Here is a 22197-nt window from a genome sequence, read left to right on the forward strand (position 1 = left end):
TCATGCCCTCCAGCTCCATCCAGGTTGCTGCCAATGACAAGATTTTACTCTCTTTATGGTTGAGTAATATTCTATTTTGTGCCTGTATGTGCGCATGTATATATACTTACACACCCCCCATTTTTGTAATCTGTTCATTCAGTGACGGACATTTAGGTTGTTTTCGTGTCTTGGCCCCTGTGGGTAATGCTGCTGTGAACGTGGGGGTGAAGTTGACGTTGTTGTTTCCTCCAGCCAGATACCCTGAAGTGGAGTTGCTGGATCATGTGCTGGGTCTGTTTTTAATTTTTTGAGAACCCCCTGTACTGCTTTCCACAGTGGCTGCACCAGTTTACATTCCTACCAACAGTGCACAAGGGTTCCCCTTTCTCCACATCCTCACCAACACCTGTTGTTTCTTGTCTTTTTTATAATAGCCATCCTAACAGGTATGAGGTGATGTCTTATTGTGATTTTAATTTGATGACAAGTGATGTTGAGCATTTTTTTTTATGTACCTTTGGCCATGTGTTTGTCTTCTTTTGAAAAACGTCTACTTAGATTCTCTGTCCATTTTTAAATCGGATTGTTTTTCTGTTATTGAGTTATATGGGATAGGTTCTTTGTGTATTTTGGATAGTAACCCTGGATTGTTACCAGACTGCACCAGGTCCAAATGTTTAATAGTTGTCAGCCAAAAGACAGCTCCGAGATGATGTTATGAGAAGGAGCTTTGCCCAGGCTAGTGTGGCTCAGTGGATTGAGTGCTAGCCTGTGAACCAAAAGGTCACAGGTTTGAGTCCCAGTCAGGACACATGCCTGGGTTGCAGGCCAGGTTCCCCAGTTCGGTGCATGTAAGAGGCAACCAATCAGTGTTTCTCTCCCTCTCTTTTTCCCTCCTCTCCCTTCTCTCTAAAAAGTAAATAAATAAAATCTTTAAAAAAAACACAAAACTTAGTGGATTGAGAAGGAGCTTTACTGTAAGCCAGCAAGCAAGGACACCCTGGGGTTGTTCTCAGACCCGTGTTTCCCTGAGCAAAGTTTCTATCTAATCCGTCTTATTGGGGGAAGCCATGCATAAATACCAAGGTGGACTTCATCATTGCGTGTGTAAATGAGGACGTTCCAGCACATGGTCAATGAGGAAACGGTCCTATGTACATCACATGTTCAAATGTGGCAGCAAATTTCCACCCCTGGTGGGAGACTTTAGTATCGAAATGAGGGACTAGTGAGGAAGGTTCCTGAGGAGGTCACTGCGGAGTCCTTGGGGCCGCTCCAGCGGGTCTCAGGTGGTTTCTACTGGTTCACCCCTTGGTCCTGCAGAAACATCCCAGGCTCATCCCTGAAAAACATTCCTAGCAATGATCAATGCCAGGGATTGCCTAGGTATGGATAAACATCTGATTAAGTCTTGGTCTTTGTGTGAAACTTTCAGCAAATTGCAAGAGAGCATTACACAAACCTTGCAAATTTTAGACTGACCTATGTGGGGTCCCAGGTTAATCGAAGCAAAGTTAGAAACTCAAAACAAAGGCCGATCTGTGCTGGGGTGCCTGCTAGGCTAGTTTACGCGATCAGATCAGATATACGGTTCGCAATTAATTTCTCCCATTCAGTAGGTTGCCTTTTCTTGTGCCCCATTTTAGGGACCTACTCTGTTCCCAGAGTATATGATATCTGGGGCCTTGCCCAAACCTCCCATATACCTGCCAGCAACATTTCTCCTCAAATTGTGCTGTATTGCTTCCGTCATGCTGGTAGCAGACCTTTAAAAGTGAATCTTGTCAGGTCAGGCTCCTTCTGCAAACCATGTCCATCCTTGTTTTCTTTCATCCATCCTTCCACCCTTGTCTGTACCCGAATTGTGTAACTGAGCCGAGTAACACCAACGCTACAACATTTCTATGGTATCAGCATTTTTTTCCAGCTCCCAAACTTTGCTAGGGACTAGACATAGCATTCAAAAGGTTACAGCCCCTCTCCTCACAGAGTCTGAATACTGTTTATTGATGCTAATCAGATCAAATATTTCCAAGCTATTCTCAGCTTTAAAGGTGATTTTCCTTGTAATTAAGGGCATATAATGACCTTTAAAACTACTGAAGCCCAGTACATTGTATCTAAAGTCTAAGAAGCTAAAGAAATGATGAAGCATTACCGTGTCTATTAAAGAAGTCAGAAGTTCACAAGTACTCACGCCATGAGCCAGCAGCTAATATTTCAAATAAAAAAGGTCCACGTAGTTGGAATTACATATTAAGGCTTGGGGTCCGGACACCCTAATCCTTTGCTGGTGATGAACAGGGCTCCTGCGTGTGAGACCTAGAGTCCCATATGCTAGTAGAGGCCCTAGAGACAGTGAGCCCTCTGAGTCCGAGCTGCCAGGCCTGTGTCAGAATTAAAGGGATCGAGCCCTCACCCCCTGATCCAGCACTGAATGGGATTCAGACCCTGGGAAGATTATGGAACTCCCATCCTGAATCCATTGGTGAAGGGGCTCTGGTGGCCAGGCTTTGAAAGGATGTGAAGACCATTGTCCCCAGAACACATCTGCTGAGAGATGGCCCGGCCTGCCAGAGTCCCGTGGAAGAGGGGATGTTGAGGCAGCTCCCCCAAGCCAGGCTGGCAGAGCCCTGTCCCCCTCCCTCCATAAGCTCTGCATGGTGGGCGCTCAGTAAACCTGTGGACTGGCCGCTGCAGGGGGTTAGCAGGGCACATTGTATTCTCTCTGTCCTGCGAGAGCACTGCTTTGCTCTCCTGTTTCAGGGAACCAAATTTTGGAGGTTCAAGTAGAGTTTGAGAAGACAGCTATGAATTCACACAATTTGGTTATGATGTTTTCAGAGTTCAATAGAAGCATTGGAAATCCTTTTTTGTGGGAACTTGAAAGGGTGTTTTCTTCTCTTCCCAGCTCCCATTTCTTGAAATCTTAAAAAGGTTTAGAGAGACAAATGGAATAACAAAACAGAGAAAACAGCCACTGATTTGTTGTTCAGAGAGCATGTAGGGTCGCCCCGAGCATTGTTTCAGGGATCTGCTGCCACAGAACAATTTCGATTTCAGTGGGAGTGTAGCAGCCACGGGAGATGAGCCTTTGTTCTCAGCCATTTAAGAAAAATGGCACCAACTCTCCGAGGAAACACCCAGTGTTCTGCAGGCCACGTGACTTACTGCATTAACCACCCAAATGCAAACTCTTACTGTGCCTCTTTTCTTAAAGGAGTGGAACACAAAGACTGATGTTGACCTTCTTGAATAGAAGTGGAGGGGCATAAGCCACCCATTCTCTACAAAACAAAAGGACATGTTGTGTCTATAAATGGGAGTGAGATGGCAATCGAGTCATCTTCACTGTGATCAGCAGGATTGTGGAGAATGTGGTGATGACTTGTTTTTTTTAAAACACACACACACACACACACACACACACACACACACCCTGCAGTGTGCTGTTATACCTTGGCTCCTGTAGTTTCTGTCCTGGAGGAGTCGTGCTGTGCTAGCCATGGGGCCTCGCTCCGCCTGGGATCACTCTCCATGCATTACTCAGCGCTTCTCACATTCTCATTCTCTGAATGCTAGCACTTCCTCCCATTGTTGGGAAGGTTATTAATAACTGATGTAACAATGAGGATGCCAGCTATCTGATCTCTCCATACAGACTCGCAGTTTGATAGGCACCTGCCAGCTTTATGTTCAAAAACACACTGCCTTATGCTGGTGTAAATAACAAGTGTTTTTTAGTTTTCTCTTTGTCTTCATCCTTTCTTTTTTGCTCTCACTTTATCTCCTCCCCGTGTCTCCATCCAGCTTTGAGAATTCTGTTACCTGCTACCTGCCCTCTCCCTTTTAGGTCTAATGACAGCAGGATTCTAGGGCTCCACAGGTGGGCACAGTCCTGCAGGCACTGCCCGAGGGCTCGGCTCCCTCGGTGTGTTTGCGCTGGACTGTGTGGCCAGGGAGGCTGTGACATCTCTTTCTGGGGAATGGGCATTTCCAGACTTGCTTGAGCAGGATGGGCCTGAGTCAAAATTGAGGTGATAAGTGTCCCTGTCCACTCTCATGTTGGGGAAGTAAAACCCTCTAAAGTCACTTATACTGATGTATTTATGCCGTCAGGGGTTCCAGTAAAGGCATATTTGCAAACTAAAGAGAAGCAAACAGACTGGCAATTTATAACCAAAATGAATGGTTTTCCAATGATGAAATTTTAAACACTGAACAAGAAATATCACTGTCAGCTCTCGCCAGCTCTGCTTTGCTTGAGTTTAGGCCGGCTGCTCAGCACGCAACAGAACAACGCAGTTCGAGCCGGGAAGGTGGGCCCCTCGTTTCAGTTTCAGCAATGGAAACCGTATGAGTTACTCATAAACACTGGTGTCATCTAGGTATTTTACTAGATGCTGCTGCTAATTTTTATAACCAACCGTTCCTTTTCTCTGTCTCCCTTCTCCCCCATCTCTCCTCTCCCCCATGATACTCGTATTCCTCACCTTGTGGCGAAAGTGCCCGGAGCCAGGGCGCCTGGCCTGCAGGAAAGCTGTCGCAGACACTTGCCGCCAACATCCAGAGGTGCTTGCTTTTCAGAGAGCTTCCATTTCTCTACTCTTTTAAGTGAGCTGTTTTCTTTTTTCAATTTCTGACCATAATGAAAAGTTTGCCGTGCATTCATTTTTCATGCTGAAAATCACGTTAAATTCTCTGCGACTGTCTCCAGGCACCACACGTTTATCCTGAAAACTGCAGGGTGGCATTATTTCACACTGTCTCTTAGGACATATTTAAGTAAGGAATTCATAATTGAGGTTCTGTATGGCAAGTAAATGTCTCTTCATAAAGGGAGTTCAAACCTTTTCTTCATACTCATTCTTGGGTGTCTGCCAGCACTTTTCCTGACAGCTCTTACATATCTGCCTTGAATACGCTGTCTTCATTTTCCTTTTTTTCCCTGAAGGCCTAAACAGTTTGTCATTTCCTTTGCTTACTTTTAGGGTAACAGATTTCTTTCTTCTTTGGGGTGCTGTTTGTTTTGAAAACAATTTCCCCTCCTCTTAGAAAGGAAAGCACCTCTCTTTCTCCTGAGATCAGCAGGCTGGTCATCAGTGCTCCATCTGTGTGGACAGATGAGCCACAGTTCCTGAGAACATTCTCTTCGTAGGATGCACACTCATGTCCGGTGATGAGTAGTCAGGGTCTTTTGAAAGATTGGAGCAGATTCTCCATCACAGCTGAAGGAGGATATCCTTCCACGTGTTTGCCTGCAAAAGAGGAGCTGCTGTGTGTGTGTGCTGGTGTGTGTCCCCCCCTACACACACAAGCGCGCACACACGTAGCAGAACAGGTTTGTACCACATCTCCTCCAACAACCTCCATGGCATCGGAGAGTTCACACAGAAGATCCCCTCACACCCACTGAAAACCACTTCCCGATCTGAGCGCATACTCAGCTCTCCTGAGCATGCTTGGTAGGAATTACCTTCTTGGAGGTCAGATCTTTTTCTCCTCCCCACCGGCCTGGTTTTTGGTGGCCTGTTTCTATAAAATCCTTTGGATTTTAATTGAAACATGATAATAAAGTAACCAAAAAACTGAAACACTGTATCTTCAGTCCAGTGTCATGCAAATAGGTCTATCCCTGGCAATATCTGCCCGTGAGACGCAGGGAGCTACTCACCTGTGCACACCAGACCGGGGTCACCCTCAGCTCTCCAGATTGTCAGCTTGGCCCCGGGCTGTGGGCTCCTTCCTCAGGTGGCAGCTGATACCTCTCGCCTTCATGTGGCTTACCTCCTGCCTCCTCCTGGCAGGCAGCTTTTCATGTTAGGACAAGGCTCTCAAGGCTGGGACCCTGTCCAGTCATTTGCCCCTCACCCCACCCCACCTGCACATGAATGTGCTCCAGAAACATGTTTCAGTGGCACCTCTGAAGAAGCCCCCTGGCTCCACCTCATTCAGCCTTCTGCTTGCTTGCTAATCTACGCAGCGCTGTGGAAGGGGTCTGGCTGGAGAGTCAGGCATGACTGCACTTGCACCATTTTTGCTGTGGTAACTCAGTAGTGAGCAAGACAGAAAGCTCTGCCCTCATGGTGGTTCCATTCTAGGGATAGTACAGACCTCGCAGGGCTGAGCTGGAATCCCAGCTCTGCCTCCCCATGTCTGGTAACGTCTGTGGAAATGGGGACACTGGTTTTGTGGGGGTTAAATGAAGTGGAACATGTGGGAAGCTCCTGTCAGAAGTTCTGTAAAAATCCTTTGGATTTTAATTGAAACATGATAATAAAGTAGCTAGAAAACCAAAACATTATATTTTCAGTCCTTCTGCTCTTCCTCCCAGGTTTCCTGAAAGTGTATGGCTGAGAACACTATTTGATGCAAATAACTATGAATATTCAGATAGCACTTATGTTCTGAGCCCTGTTCTAAATATCTTTCTAGCATTATCTCTTCCAGTTCTCCCAACTTTTGAAGAAGTTCTGTTTTCATTCCCACGTAATAGGGGAGGAAACTGAGACTTAGGTCGTATAATGTTACCAAGTCCTATAGCAAGTGAGTCTCGGAGCTGGGACCTGAGCCCGCACCTGTTAACTCCAAGCTGCTACATGGAGACTCGGCCTCTGGAGGCCACAACATCAGTGTGTGTTCCAAACCACACTTAGACCACTCTTCCCTATACAGCTGGGTACTGCTCTAAACTTTGACTAACAACAAAGTATTTATATATTACCTGTATCTTTCAAAAATATTCGACTCACCTCTGATTTTCTTTTGCACCCTGCCCCATTCAGTATGCATGGACAGCCCTTTCAAAGTAACTTGGCTACTGTTTGGTCAGTCTATACATTTTGAAATGTCACTCATTGGATTTTAGTTTTCCATTCATCTTCCTACTTTTTAATCCCAAAGTCAGCTCAATCTAACAAGAGATTAAACTCTTGTTTGGCTTTCAAGCTTACAGATAATTTGCTTTGGTCTATTGATAAGATGATAATAAATTTTTTAGGCACTGGTTGATCGTTAGACATTCCCTTCCAATTCGAGGCAAACTGTCGCAGTAACTGGGGCAAGGACCAGAGTTGGCAGTGTGCTTGTCTTTTCTAAAGGTGGGGATCACAGAGGAAAGAGGGAAGACGGCAATGTATATGAGGTTCCTTTTGTACAAACTGCCAAAATGACTGCTGGAGGTAAGAGGGAGCTGCCTGAGTCATTGCTTTATTAAGTAATAGATTCTTCGAGTCTGGACAGCTCTTGGAGGTTGGTTAATTGGCCATTTCTAGACGGGGTCACCATGGCTCTGAGTGGATCGTGAGCCAAGGCATCATGCCATTTAACAGCAGATACATGATGGAAATCCGGGTGTCTTTCCTGCCCTTCCCTGCCCCTCTCAAAGATAGCAGATTTATATGTTTTTAATTTCTGAGGGGCTAAACTTACCACCTTGGTGTGGTCTTGCTTATTCGCATGTGTTCAAATAACTGGAAATGAGTAAATCATGGTAACAGAGCTTCTTTACCATTCTTCAGATCTAAGGTGCTGATTTGAAAATCTTTCTGTGTCTAGGATTTATTTTTAATCCTCACCCAAGGATATGTTTATTGATTTGAGAGAGACAGGAAGGGAGAAAGAGAGGGAGGGAGAGGGAGAAAGAGAGAAACACTGAGAGAGATGTGAGAGAGAAACATCAATGGGTTGCCTCCTGGACACACCCTGACCAGGGATTGAACCCACCGCTTTTGGTGCACAGGACAATACTCCAACCAACTGGGCCACCCAGTCAAAGCAAGAATCACTTTCGACGTGGTCACAAACCTTTAGTTTGTTAAGACTCCCATTGACCTGTGCCCTGAGGCTCGTCCCTTGCAGGATGAGCAGTGAATCTCTGTCTCCTGCTTTCTGGCTAACTTGCAGGCCTCCCTTTGGGCTGTCAACCATGCCATTCAGGGGCTGCCTGGAGGGCAGTTGTGGATGCTGGAAGCTCCTCAATATCACAAACCACTTGAGCCTCCTTCTTCTGAGGCCCTTGATTGAGCTTCTTTCTGTGGAGCTGTTACTTGGGCATCATTGTCGCTAGGAAATCTGCCACCTCTCCTCATGGTTGTTGTATCTGCCTGATTGCAGGTAACAATTTCACAGGCTCAGATCCCACAAGCTCTGAAATATAGAAGCCTAGAGAACTCAGAGCTCGTGCCCCAGAACAGGAGATTTTTTTTCAACAAACAAAGGCACTGGGAACTCTTTTCAGATGCAACCTGACCGCGAACCTGAATGCATGAAGTAGGTTAAAGTGGAGCTGCCTTAGCTTCAAGTGTGCAGAGGGGGTGACCCAGAAGCCATGGAATGTCATGACCCCATTCTCACCCTCATTCACAGAAGCCCCAAAGGCATGTCTGCAAACCCAGGGGCTCAAGAAACTTAGTTCAAAAATATTGCCTAGACCGATATTGCTCCTTTTAAATGTGAGCTTTGTAGTCCAAGCGGTATGCTGAATTGCACTGTGAGGATCTTTTCTTTGACCAGTACCTCCCTGAGCAACGGTGAAGAGGTGGTTTCAATGATTTCTCTCTCTCTGATTCTGCCAGGTGTGTGTGAATTGTGTGTGTGCATGTACGCATATATATGTATTCACTTGTGTCCAATCTTTACCCAAGATTGAAGGGTTACCTATCTACTCCAGGCACAGTGGTGTGTGTGTGATTATATCACTTACTTGTTAAAAAAAATTAAGGAAGACAGGTCAGTTGCCCATGGTCAACATCTAGTGAGTGGTTGGTTTAGAGTTCATCAAACCCAGAGCTGTTCAACCCTCTACTCAGGTGTCCAGTTACCAATAAAATGGTTAATCCACACGGCCAGGCTACGCTGGCTCAATTTGCAGAGATTTAACTTGGCGCCCAGCACCACATTCCTTATGAAACAATTTCCAGATTAAAGGTATAAAAAAGCTAGACTAAGTGGTGCCAGACATGAAGAGGGCCTCTTGAGCCATCCAGTCTCTCTTACATGAGTTGAGTATTTAGGCTAATTAATATAAATAAAAAAAAAATTCAGGTAGCGCTAATGAGTCCTGTAACTCAAGACCAAAGCGTAACTAATCCCACAACTAGAGATAAAGTGATCTAAAAACCTTGTGCTTTACCTCCCAGAGTTTAATGTGTGATTTTTGTCGTCCTTGGACACAGTTAATTCTTAGGTTTGACTTCATACAGCATCATTTCCTGTGGAGAGGTTAGGCAGGGGTAAGAGCGAAAATCCTTTCATCTTTCTTGGACCCAAGTTTCCCCAGGCCCATTTTTTCAATCCAAAGTGTGACTTCTTTCCAGTATCGTTTTACATTCTTATTCTTTAGATGAAGGAACAGAACACAGCTCATTCAATTTTCCAGCGTCCTCAAATGTGATTGGTCACTGTGAGTAAGAGAACCAGGTTAGATTCAAAAGGACTTAGCAGTGTTATATTAGATGGTTGTGAACTCGGAGGTGGTACTGGCAAGCATGGGGTAATTGACTTAAGGAAGTGGAAAGCCTGGACCATTCAAACTGGGGAGCCTGTCCAGTCGTGTGTTGCGTGAACACGATGCCATGTGAACTTAGTGCCTGGGAACCAGGAGGGAAGGGAGGCTTCTTAAGAGTCCCACTTTTGTTTGGGGCTGCTACTGAATTTGGGAACCTGTGGCTGAAGCATGACAAAGTCCAGGGAGGAGGTATGGAAGTGGTTAAAGGTTTGGGAGGTAGGTTATGTAAAGAAATGACTTATGGGCACTAGATTTCTGTACCAAGATGAGGTACAACCTAATTATTGCATCCAAGTGTGTTTGTGTGTTTATTCAAGTCAGTATTTATGAGTCGCTGTGGTGGCGCGAAGATGGTACGTTCCTCGCGAAGATGGTACACATTTCGATGGTACATCGAAAATCTGTCAATGGTAGCGACAGATTTTCTCTATTTCACACTAGAATGGGGTGAGGAAAGAAAAGAAAAAAGGGCAAATTGGAGTCAAAATGTACTGACACATTTGAGATTTCTTGATTACCACAGTTGTAAGAACCTCGGTAATTGAGGGGAAATGGGGTTTCCTGCTCAGTGACTGAAAAAGAGAGTGGTATCCATTTTGCGAATGGCAGAGCTTCAGAGGCAAAGGCATAGGTCCTTTTTAACCTCATGATTCAGAGATGCTGTCTGTACCATTGGAAGGAACACATGAACTGACTCTGGGAATTTCAGCTGGATTATTGTCATATCTGTCATCCATTCACTGAATTATCCAAAACTGTTTCATGTGGAAATATAATTCCTACCCCTCCCTCCAAAATAGGGCTGGAATTTTTACTGGGACAGGTGTGATTTTATTGTTTAATTCCTAGAGAACTGAGCTCTTTATGACATCTAGCTTCCAATCCATGACCATCATTCATCCCTGTTGTTGTTTTTTTATTTTTTCAATTATAGTTGAAATGCAGTATTATTCAGTAATTGAAATCTAGGTTCTATGTCATTGGATAAAGGGGCTTCTAACACCTCTCTTCTTTTTTATTGATATATAGTTGGCATGTAACATTATATTAGTTTTAGGTGTACCATGCAGTGACCCGATATGTGTACAGGCTGCAAAACGATTACCGCAATAAGTTTAGTTAACATCCATCACCTCACAGAGGTTATAACCTTCCTTTCTTTCTTTCTTTCTTTCTCTCTCTCTCTCTTTCTTTCTTTCTTTCTTTCTTTCTTTCTTTCTTTCTTTCTTTCTTTCTTTCTTTTTCTTTCTTTCTCTCATGTTGAGAACTTTTAAGAGCTACTTACTCTCTTAGCAACTTGCAAATGTACAATACAGGATGGATCTTATAACTTAAAGTTTGCACCTCTTAACAACTTGGCCCGTAGGCCTATTCTTCATCACCTGCCTCTGGCTATAGACAATCTGTTCTTTATGTCTATAATTTCAGGATCCCCGCCCTGCCCCCAGATACACTATTTGTTTTTCTCTGTCTGACCTACTTCACTTAGAATAATACCCTCTAGACCCATCCATGTTGTCACAAATGGCAAGATTTCATTCATTTTAGGGCTGAATAATAAATATTCCGTTGTATGTATATACCACATTTTCTTTATTCATCTGTTGACGTACATCTAGGTTGTTTCCATGTGTCAGCTATTATAACTATTGAAGTGAAAATGGGAGTGCAGGTGTCTTTTTGAGATAGTGATTGTTTCCTTTGAATAAATATTTAGAAGTGGAATTGCTGGATCTTATTGTGGTTTTATTTTTAATTTTGTGAGGAACCTCTATACTCTTTTCCATAATGTCTGTACTAACATACATTGCCATCAACAGTGCACAAAGGTTCCCTTTTCTCCACATCCTCACCAGCACCTATCTTTCTGATGGCAACCATTCTGACAGGTGTGAGGGGACATGTCCTCTGCCCATCTTTAAATCAGATTGTTTTTATCTATTGATTTTTATGAGTTCTTTCTATATTTGAGATACTAACCCATTTTCAAATATATGATTTGGCAAATATGTTCCCCCATTCAGTAGGTTGGCTTTTAATTTGGTGATGGTATTTTTTGCTTTACCAAAACTTTTTTAAGTATTTTTTTTATTTTTCAATTATGTTAGTTGCCAGACAGTATTATACAGGGTGGGGCAAAAGTAGGTTTGCAGTTGTGGGTCCATGAAACACAGTTTATTCTTGTATCATTATGTATTAGTTATCGTAGTATTTTCCATACAAACAGCTGTAAACCTCCTTTTGCCCCACCCTGTATTAGTTTCAGGTGTACAAAATAGTGATTAGACATTTATTTATCTTACAAAGTGCTGATAAGTCTAATACCCATCTGACACCATACATGGATATTACAATATTATTGACTATGATTCCTATGCTGCACCTACTTACCATCCCTGCCAGCAGTGCACGAGACTTCCCTTTTCTTCACATCTTTGCCACAATTGTTGTTCATTGATTTATAGGTGACAGCCATTCTGACAGTGATGAGGGGATATTTCATTGTGGTTTTAATTGTCATCTCTCTGAATATGAGGGACACTGAGCATCTTTTTATATGTCTCTTGGCCATCTGTATGTCCTCAATGGAGAAGTGTCTATTCAGGTCCGCTGCCCATTTTTAATTGGGATGTTTGTTTGTTTCTTTGTTTCTTTCTTTCTTTGTATTATGAGCTCTATAAATTTTGCATATTAACCCCTATTGGAGAATATCTTTCCCAGTAGGAAAAGTAGGCTGCCTTTTTGTTTTATTGATGATTTCCTTTGCTGTGCAAAAAATTTTTAGTATGATGTAGTCCCATTTGTTCATTTTTTCTTTTGTTTCCCTTGCCCAAGGAGCTATATCAAAAAATATATATATTGCTAGGAGAGATGTCACATATTTTACTATGTTTTCTTCTAAGCATTTTATGGGTTTGACTCTTACATTTAACTTTTTGATCCATTTTGAGTTTATTCTTGTATATGATGTAAGAAAGTGGTATATTTTTATTTTTCTCATGTATCTGTCCAGTTTTCTCAACACTATTGAAAACACCGTCTTTACTGCATTGTATATTCTCTCCTTTGTTAATGACCAATTGACCATGTAGGTGTGGATTTATTTCTGGGCTCACATTCTGTTCAGTTGATTTATGTCTGTTTTTATGCCAGTACCATGCCATTTTGATTACCGTAGCCTTGTACTATAGTTTGATATCATCAGGCAGTGGGATACCTGCAACTTTGTTGTTCTCTCTTGAGATTGTGTGTGATATTCAGGGTGTTTTTTGTCTGTGTGGTTCCATATAAATTTTTTGGATTATTCTAGTTCTGTGAGAAATCCATTGAGATTTTGATAGGAATTTTATTGAATTTATAAACTGCTTTGCATAGTATGGACATTGAAACAATGTTAATTCTTCCTATCCATGATCATAGCAGATGTTTCCATTTATTTGTATCTTGTTTGTTTTTTCTTCATTGTCTCCTAATTTTCTGAGTACAGGTCTTTTACCCTCTTGGTTCATTTAATTCCTATGTATTTTTTTGATGTAATTGTAATTGGGATTTTTTTAAAGTTTCTTTTTCTGATAGTTCATTATTGGTATATGATAATATAACCAATTTGTGAATATTATTTTGTATACTGCTACTTTACTGAATTCATTTATCAGTTCTAGTAGTTTTATGGTGAAATCTTTAGGATCTTCTGTATACAGTATCATGTCATCTGCAAATAATGACAGTTTTACTTCCTTTTCAATTTGGATATTCTTTGTATCTTCTTGTCTTGTTGTGGCTATGACTTCTAATATTGTGTTGAAAAGAGCATTGAAAGTGCACATCCCCTGTCTTCATCCTGACGTTAAAGGAAAGGCTTTTAATTTTTTCACATTGGTATGTAGGTTTGTCATATATGGCCTTTAGTATTTTGAGGGAAGATTCCCACTTTTCTGAGAATTTTCTCATAAATGGGTGCTGGATTGTGTCGGATGTTTTTTCCTCTGCATCTATCGATATGATCTCGTGATTTTTTCCTTGAGTTTGTTTATGTGGTGTACCACACTCATTGATTTGTGAATATTGCACCAGCCTTGCACCCCAGGAACAAACCCCACTTGATCCTGATGTATGATCTTTTAATGTATTGCTGAATTTGATTTGCTGATATTTAGTTGGGGATTTTTGCGTCTATGTTCATCAGGGATTTGGCCTATAATTTTCTTTTTTCGTAGTGTTTTTATCTGGTTTGGAGTAAGGATAATACTGGTCTTGTGAAATGAGTTTTGGAGTCTTCTTTCCTTTTGAATTTTTTGAAATAGTTTGACAAGGATAGGTGTTAATTCTTCGCATGTTTGGTAAAATTTTCCTGTGAAGCCTAATGTCTGTTTTGTCTGATATAAGTATTGATACCCAGCTTTTTGTTTCTGTTTGCATGAACTATCTTTGTCTATCCCTTTACTTTTAGTCTGTATGTATCTTTCATTCTGAAGTAGGTCTCTTGTAGACAGCATATAGATAGGTCTTGTTTTCTAGACATTCAGCTACCCTATATCTTTTTACTGGAGCATTTAAGCCATTTACATTTAAAGTGATTATTGATAGGTATGTATTTATTGCCATTTTATTCTTTATAATTATGTTACTCTTTTTTCTCCCTTCTTCTTAAAGGAGAGCCTTGCATTTCTTGTAATTCTGGTTTGGTAGTAATAAACTCCTTTAGGGTCTGTTTGTTTGTTTGTTCATTTTGTCTGGGAAGTTCTTCATTTCTCCTTCAATTTTAAATGATAGCCTTGCCGGGCAGAGTAATTTTGATGGGTGGTCCTTGCTTTTCATCACTTTGAAAATTTCAGGCTAAACACTTCTGGCCTGCAATGTTTCTGTTGAGAAATCAGCTGACAGTCCTCTAGGAGCTCCTTTGTCGGTAACTAATTGTCTTTCTTTTGCTGCTTTTAAGATTCTTTCTTTGTCTTTAGCCTTTGCCATTTTAATGATGTGTCTTGGCGTGGGCCCTTTGGGTTCATCTTGTTCAGGACTCTGTTTTCCTTCGACTTGTGTGTCTGTTCTTCACCAGGTTAGAGACGTTTTCAATCACTTTTTCTTCAATAGGTTCTCAATTCCTTGCTCTCTACACTCTCCTTCTGGTACCCTTTTAATGCAGATATTGTTATGTTTGACATTGTCCCAGTGGTCCCCTGAACTATTTTCATTTTCATATACATGAATGAATGTAGAAGAATGTCGGATGTTTTCTGACACCTTACCTTCCAAATCACTGAGATGAGGCTCTGCATCAGTCTGATACTGATTCCTTAGTGTATTCATTTCTGACTGGTTCTTTTTTATGGTTCCTATGTCCTTTTCTATATTTATTTTGTTTTTGTTTAAGTTCTCACTGAGTTCAGCCATTCTTCCCCTGAATTTCTTGAGCATTCTTATAACAATTGTTTTGAACTCTGTATCTGGTATATTGCTTTCCTCCATTTCTTCTAGTTGTTTTTCTGGGGATTTCTCCTGCTCTTTCATCTGAGACATGTTGCTTTGTCTCCCCTTCTTGGATGCCTTGCTGTCTTTACATGACTCTGGCCCCCTCTGATCCACCCTCACTCTGCTGGAGACCAGGGTAAGTGACCACAAATGAGATTTGTTGCACTGGCCCTTTAAGAGGGTGCCTGGGTTTCAAGCAGACTTCTGTCTCTCCCTGGAGGACAGAATCCCTACTAATTTTTTTCAGCCAGGTGTTATGTGGGCTTCTCTTCCTGGCTGTGGTGCTCTGGGCTAGGGAGCCAAGCATGGGGTTGAGACCCCAGGCTTCTCAGGAGGGACCTTTGCAGTTGAGTTTTCCCTTCAGATTCTCAACTGCCACACCTGGGTTCAGAACCAGACTTTTTTCCATCTCTGTCCTTCCTACCATTCCTGATGTGGTTTCTTCTGTAAATCCCTGGTTATGTGACTCTTCTTCAGCTAGTCTTCAGTTGGTTATTCAGGTTGATTGTTCCATAATTTAGTTGAAATTCCAGTTTGGATTTGTGAGGTGGTGAGAGTAACTTTCACCTACCCCACTGCCATCTTTTTAACCACTTGATATGATTTCAATCTTCTTAAATTTATTGAGACTAAATTTACTGTGATAGATACTAATATGGAGTCTATCCTGGAAAATGTTGCCTGTACTTTTGAAAAAAATGTATGTTCTGCTGCTTTAGACTAAAAATATAAAATTGTCCAGTGTGTTATTTAAGGCCATTGTTTCCTTTTGATTTTACGTCTGGATGATCTAATGATTTATGCCAAAGGGGTGTCACAGTCCTCTGAGGGAAAAATGGTCTCTGCCACACAACTCAGTCTCTCCTAGAGCCTGCACATACCGATTGCCAGCCTCTCCCTTTATGTCTGCCATACTTGCCTTCCATAGGTCGGTGCTCCTGTGTTGGTTGTGTAGATGTTTACAAGGGGTGCATCCTCTTATTGGGTCGATCCCTTTGTCATTATGTAGTGCCCTTCTTTGTCTCATGTTTTAAAGTCTATTTTGTGTGATACAAGTATTGCTACCCTAGCTTTTTAAAATTTCCTTTTGCATGAAATATCTTTTTCTGTCCCTTTACTTTTAGTCTCTGTGCATCTTTCAGTATGAAGTGGGCCTCTCGTGGGCAGCATATGTGCAGACCTTGTCTTTTTATCCATTCAGCCGCCCTGTGTCTTCTCACTGAAGCCTTGAATCCATACACGTCTAAAGTGGTTGTCGACAGGCGTGTAGTCATTGCCATTTTATTAATTGTTTTTGTACTTTGGTCCTTTCTTATTCTCTTTCTCTCTTGTATGTTGATGACTTTCTATAGTGTTGTGTTTGAATTCCTTTCTCTTTACTTTTTGTATATCTCTTGTAGATTTTTGGTTTGTGGTTATCTTGTACTTCATTTATACCAAGTTATGTTTATAGCGGTCTATTGTAAGTTGATGGTCAAACTTAAGTTTGACTGCTTTCTAAATTCCGTACCGTTTTTACTCATCCCTTACACTTCTGTTTTCATCATTGTATTTTTCTTTTGTGCATGTGTTTCTGAGCATCCCTTAATTTATTGCTGTAGTTACACATGATTTTCCTACTGTTGTCTTTTAACATTTGTACTAGCTTTATAACTGATTGATTCACTGCATTTATGGTTTGCCTTTGTCAATGAGAAGTTTTTAATATATATTCCTATTCATATTTTTGCTTTTCTACTTAAAGAAATCCCTTTAATCCCTTTAATATTTCTTGTAATACTGGTCTAGTGGTGATGAACTCCTTTAGCTTTTTCTTGTCTGGGAAACTCTGTATCTCTCCTTTGATTCTCTGTGGTAGGTTTGCTGGGTAGAGTAATCTTGGTTGAAGTCTTCATTTTCATCACTTTGAATATTTTGTGTCAGTCCTTTCTGGCCTGCAAAGTTTCTGTTGAGAAATCAGCTGACAGTCTTATGGGAGCTCCCTTGTATTAACTCTACTGCTCCTCTTTTGCTACTGTTAAGATTCTCTCTTTGTCTTAACCCTTTGGCATTGTAGTTATGATGAAGGTTGGTGTGGGCCTCTTTCACTTTATCTTGTTTGGAGTCTCTGTGCTTCTTGGACTTGTACTATTTCCTTTACCATGTTAGGGAAGTTTTAAGTTATTTTTTCTTCAAATAGGATTTCAGTCCTTTGTTCTCTCTCTTCTCCTGGTACTCCTATGATGAAAATGTTGGTATGCTTGAGGATGTCTCAGAATTCCCTATCCTCAATTTTTTGCATATTTTTATTCTTTTTGCTGTTCTGATTGGGTATTTTAAGCTACTTTGTCTAACAAACTGCTGCTTCGATCCTATGCTTCATCTAATCTGGTGTTGATGCTAATGTATTCGTGATCTCAGTTATTGTATTCTTTATTTAGACTAGTTCTTTTTTATGTTTTCCTATGTCTTTGTTGATGTTTTCACTGAATTCATTTATTCTTCCCCTAAGTTCACGGAGCTTTCTTATAACCAGTGTTGTGAACTCTGTATCTGGTAGATTGTTTATCTCCGTTTAGTTTGGTTTTTCTTTTTCTAGAGTGTTTCCTAGTCTTTCATTGAGACATGTTTCTTTGCCTCACTTAGCCTCACGCCCTGAGTTTGGTTCTGTGTGTTGGGTAGATCTGCTGCCCCTCCCAGTGTTGGCAGGGTGGCGTAAGTAGTAGGTTTCCTGGGAGGCCCAGGCTGTGGCCTCCCTGTTTACCTGAGCCAGGTGCTCCAGGAGTGCCCCTGTGTGGGCATGTGAGCCTGCTGTTGTGGTTGAACGTCGAGTCCTACTGGCACAGCCGCCAGTACTATTGACCCTCGGGTTGACTGCGTGTAATAGCCGGCCGTGACTACGGTGGTCAAGGTGTTGTGCAGGAGCCAGCTCCACAGAGTGGGAGTTGCTTTAGCAGGACTCTAGTGCCTGCAGAATCTGCCCTGCGGGTGTGTTGTTTGTGGAGCTGGTTGAGGGTGCTCTGCTGTGTTCTGAAGCTAGCTGCCGAATGTACTGGCTTTGGTGTCTCTTTGGAGAGGTTCTGGGGCAGGCCAAAGTTGGCCACCATTTGTGCCCAGTTTAGGGCCACCTGGCGGGAGCTGCAAGGTTATCTCTGGTTGGTTCCTTCTTGTGGTGGGCATGGAGACACTTGGGAGAGGCTGTGCTGTGAACCTATGCAGCTCACACTATTGTTTGGATTGGGTCCCTTGTGGGCACTGCAGTGTGACCTGAGGCCAGCCACCACTTGTGCCAGGTTTGTGACCACTTAGTAGAAGCTACGTTCCAGGCCAACCCTGGCCATAGCTTATGCTAGGCTTGGGGCTGCTTAGGAAGAGGTACAGGGCATGCTGAGGCCAGCCACTACTTGTTTGGTTGTGGACTTTTGAGAGAGTTTAGGAAAGTCTGCAGTGCGACCCAGGGTAGGCTGTTCCTGTGGGAAGGCTGCTGAAAGTGGCTGGGGCCAGGTGCATGAATTGGGTCAGGTCTCAGGGAATCCCTAGGGCGGGGCAAACAGTGTTAGCCAGGCTACTGGGAGCACAGCATTGGTGCCCACCTGCTCCTGCTGTCCGCATTGGGAGAGGACTCCGCAAGGGAGCAGTGGTGCCTGCCAGCACTCCATTCCCCAGAGAGCTTGGCTGGCTCCTGCCTTTCCAGCCCTCACACTGAAACTGGTCAACTTAATTCCTCCCCATATGTTGGGGTGCTTTTCCAGCTGCTGCCTCTGCACTGGAGCCCAGAGTGAGGGAGTTTGTGAGCAGCTGAGCCTGTGCTCGGGCTCTTTAGGAGAGACTTGAGTCTATAGCAGTCCTCCATGTCACCTGGATGCAATCCCTGCTGGTTTTCACAGCCAGATGTTGTGGGGACTCCTCTTCCAGCCCTGGGGCCTGAGGCTGGGACCCCTCGCTCCTCACGGGGGACCAATGCAGTGAAGACGTCCCTGTTGATTCTTAATCACCACACGTGGGTGGGACCTGCCCTGTGTCTCCACGCCTTTTACCAGTCTCTTTGTGATTTCTCTTGTATACTTTTAGTTATAGGATTCTGTTCAGCTAGTGTTCAGGTGGTTCTTAATGGTGGTGGTTCTGTCATTTAGTTCTAATTCTGACGTGTTTGTGGGAGGAGGTGGACGCGGCATTTACCTACTCCCTCGACTCAAAGTCCTCTGAGCTGCCTTCTTTACCATCAGAAGAACCTGACCAATCACTGGGAATTCCAACTAGATTTTCTCATGTGTGTCATCCATTTTGGACGGAATTGTCTAAAAATGTTTTACATGGAAATACAATTGCTATCCCCTCCGTACAAAAATGCTGCTCAGATTTTTATTGGTATTGCAATGATTCTATTGCTTAACTCCTGGAGTACTGACATCTTCATTATGTCAGGCTTCCAATCCATGACCATGCTATGTCTCTATCATTTCAGGGCTTTTGTTCTTTTCAGCAACGTATTATAATTGTCACTGTAGACATCTTGCAAGTCTTTCATTTTAATTCTCCCAAGGTATTTGATGTCGTTTGGCCCCTGGGAGGCCCTCGGATGCACACCAGTATCACCTGTCCCTTTCTAACACCTCTGCTCCCCATGGGCCTGAGAAGCAAATACTCAGCTTCCTCTTCCAGGGACTCAGTGCGCCTTGCCTAACTTCGCACGGTAGAGAAGGCGTGGAGGCTTTCCTGCAGGAAACCTATTTCCGAATCCAAATGTTGCAGCCTGCAAGTTACGCCCTCTCCTAACCTAGGTCTGTCCGGCTGGCGTCTCAGCGTGTTTGCGTCCAGTTGGGTTCCCAGTTTGCCCTTCCAGAGGTTTCGTGTCTAGCTGTCTGTGGTTGGGGTCGTCATTTGGACTGTTCCTGAAACATTGTAAAACTACGTGGGACTTTTATTAAGAGAGAAATTGCTCATGATACAGCACTGTGTTAAAAAGTACAATACAGATCTAATTTTATTTTTTTAAATGTCTGGCTTAGGTAAAAAGGTTAAAAGAAAATCTATGACTACGGCTGTCTCTGGCCGCCCAGCTTCTGGACTGTTTTCATTCATACCTGCATTTTCAGAATGTTCATATTCAACATGCGTTTTCTTTGTACTAAGCAAAAAAAAAAAATCAGCACTTTTAAATGGAAAAAAAGAAAATAAAAACTGCATATTAAAATTACTGGCTTAAACTTCATTTTCCCCTTCATTGTACAAAGTCTATTAAAATTTGCTAGTGAAATGAAGACAGGTATGCGGCATATCTTAAGAGAATCAAGAAAGAGAAACGTCTTTTTCAGACGTGTAAATTTTCCTGCCGGTGCTTCTGACCAGCTATAAATTCCACTAAGTGCTGAGAATTCTCTCCTAAGACTTGGAACCCTGAAACACCTGTTTTATTTCACATTTCCTTGATTCCTGGGATAAATCCCAGATCCACAGTGTGGGCTCCAGTTAAATTCCTTAGTGGTCCAGATGTGTGTTCCCCCCCACTCCCCCTCATGAGCTGGCCTAGTAACCCCACTGTTTATTGACAGGTTCTCAGGAATCAGATAGCTCCCAGTCTGCCAAGAAAGACATGCTGGCGGCCTTGAAGTCCCGGCAGGAAGCTCTGGAGGAAACGCTACGCCAGCGGCTGGAGGAGCTCAAGAAACTCTGCCTCCGAGAAGCTGTAAGCAGTTACTGTTCCCAGCCGGGGAAGTCTTGCCCTCCTGTGTCTTCACATATTTGTAAAAGGGGATGGACGCTGAGGAGATGATAAGAGGAAAGCGAGACCTCTCCTCACACACATGTGCCCCGTCAGAGACAGAAGTCGTTGACATTAATGGGACACTAGGACACCCGTTAAAATGAGTCCTGGCAAGGCCCCCGGTGGGACCTTACAAGAGGCCAGTTGAGAAGAAATAATTCCAGTAATGGCAGACGCGGTAAATAATAATGTCTGCATGCTGCCCCGTAGATACTACCCCCTTGAGGAGGGCGCTTTGCCCCCATCTTCCAAGTCTTTGGGTCTGAGTTGGCCATTGTGGCAGCTTTTGTTTCTCTTGAGGCTGATTCAGATACGACCTTTGGAAATCATGCTTTAAAGGGCATATATATAATGCCCTTTAAAACTCATCATCTGATGATTATACTCTTTTTCAAAAAAAGAAATCTTAGTGATATTTTTAAGTTTCATGCAAAGCAGCACTTTCTCAAGCTCCTGTCTACACTGGTCTCACGTTTCATTGGGACTCAGAGGCTGGGACAGGCCACTGTTGTATTTATTTCAATGTCCATTTCCACCCTCTTCTGCTTACTCTGCAGTTCTCTGTTAGCACATTTGAAGAATTGAGTTTGTAGTGCAGCACATGTTACTGTGCACGTGTGAGTGCCTGGACCTGCGTGTGCCCGTGCTTGCACCTGGACAGTATAGCATGGGAGCCCTCCAGAGGCACATCGGAGCTCATATGACGTTACACAGAGCTGTACTGAACAGTGGGGAGTCAGAAGTATAAAGAGGTTCCCAAACTGTACTACCCTGCCCCCCAGTATCAGTGCCTCGCCCCAGGCCTCCTGAATAAGGAGCCTTGGAGTGAGATCACGTTACATTTCCACTTGGCTTAATTATGCACTGGATTCATTGAAACTGGAGCCAGCTCAGAGCAGACCCAAGTTAACACAAACCCATTACAAATCTTCAGGAAGCAAGTGCCCTGAGTGGGGGACTGTGGGCGTCCTGAGCAGCTTTTGCTAGACGGCCCAAGACCAGTCAGCACCCTGGGAACAGGTGTGGCTCTCTCTGGTGCTGACCAGCATGGCCTCCTCTGGTCTGCAGCAGCCACAGGCGTTTGTATAACAAATATGCTGGAAGAATTAAAAAACTATGGGTTTGGATGTCTGCATTTAATAATGTGTAAAGCCTGGTTTTGGTTTTGAGAACAGCAACAGCCCTGAACCCAGCAGGGAGTCAGCATCAGAAAATTGGAGAAACATGTCAGGGCAAGGTTAACATGCACTAAGAAAGCTCTCTCTGCCTCTTTTAAAACTAAAAGCAAAATAAGGCAAACAAAGCCCCCACTTGTTATAATGACAACAGTGGGAAACGGTTGGAGCGGGAAGGCAGCCGCACTGCCCGCAGGCAGGTAGATGGCTCTGTGCTGTCTCCCATTGCGGCCCCCTGACCAACCTGTGGTCAGGGGCAGGTGACCCTTCTGGCTAATGCTGTTCTTACCCCTCAGCTCAGAATATCGAGAAGCAGTTTC

The 22197-nt window shown here is 43.1% G+C and overlaps 1 protein-coding gene across 5 annotated transcripts in view; it reads left to right on the forward strand.

The window, feature by feature from the left end:
- FRMD4A (FERM domain containing 4A) overlaps window positions 1–22197 on the forward strand; it is a 445706-nt gene that overhangs the window by 392000 nt on the left and 31509 nt on the right. For all 5 annotated transcript variants that reach the window (XM_053922092.2, XM_071221290.1, XM_045183617.3 and 2 more), the window contains exon 15: window positions 20491–20624. In XM_053922092.2, the coding sequence (XP_053778067.1) occupies window positions 20491–20624 (134 nt within the window). The remainder of the gene's footprint in view (window positions 1–20490; window positions 20625–22197) is intronic.

Source organism: Desmodus rotundus, chromosome 4 (assembly GCF_022682495.2).
Source record: "Desmodus rotundus isolate HL8 chromosome 4, HLdesRot8A.1, whole genome shotgun sequence".
In the NCBI taxonomy this organism is placed as follows: domain Eukaryota; kingdom Metazoa; phylum Chordata; class Mammalia; order Chiroptera; family Phyllostomidae; genus Desmodus; species Desmodus rotundus.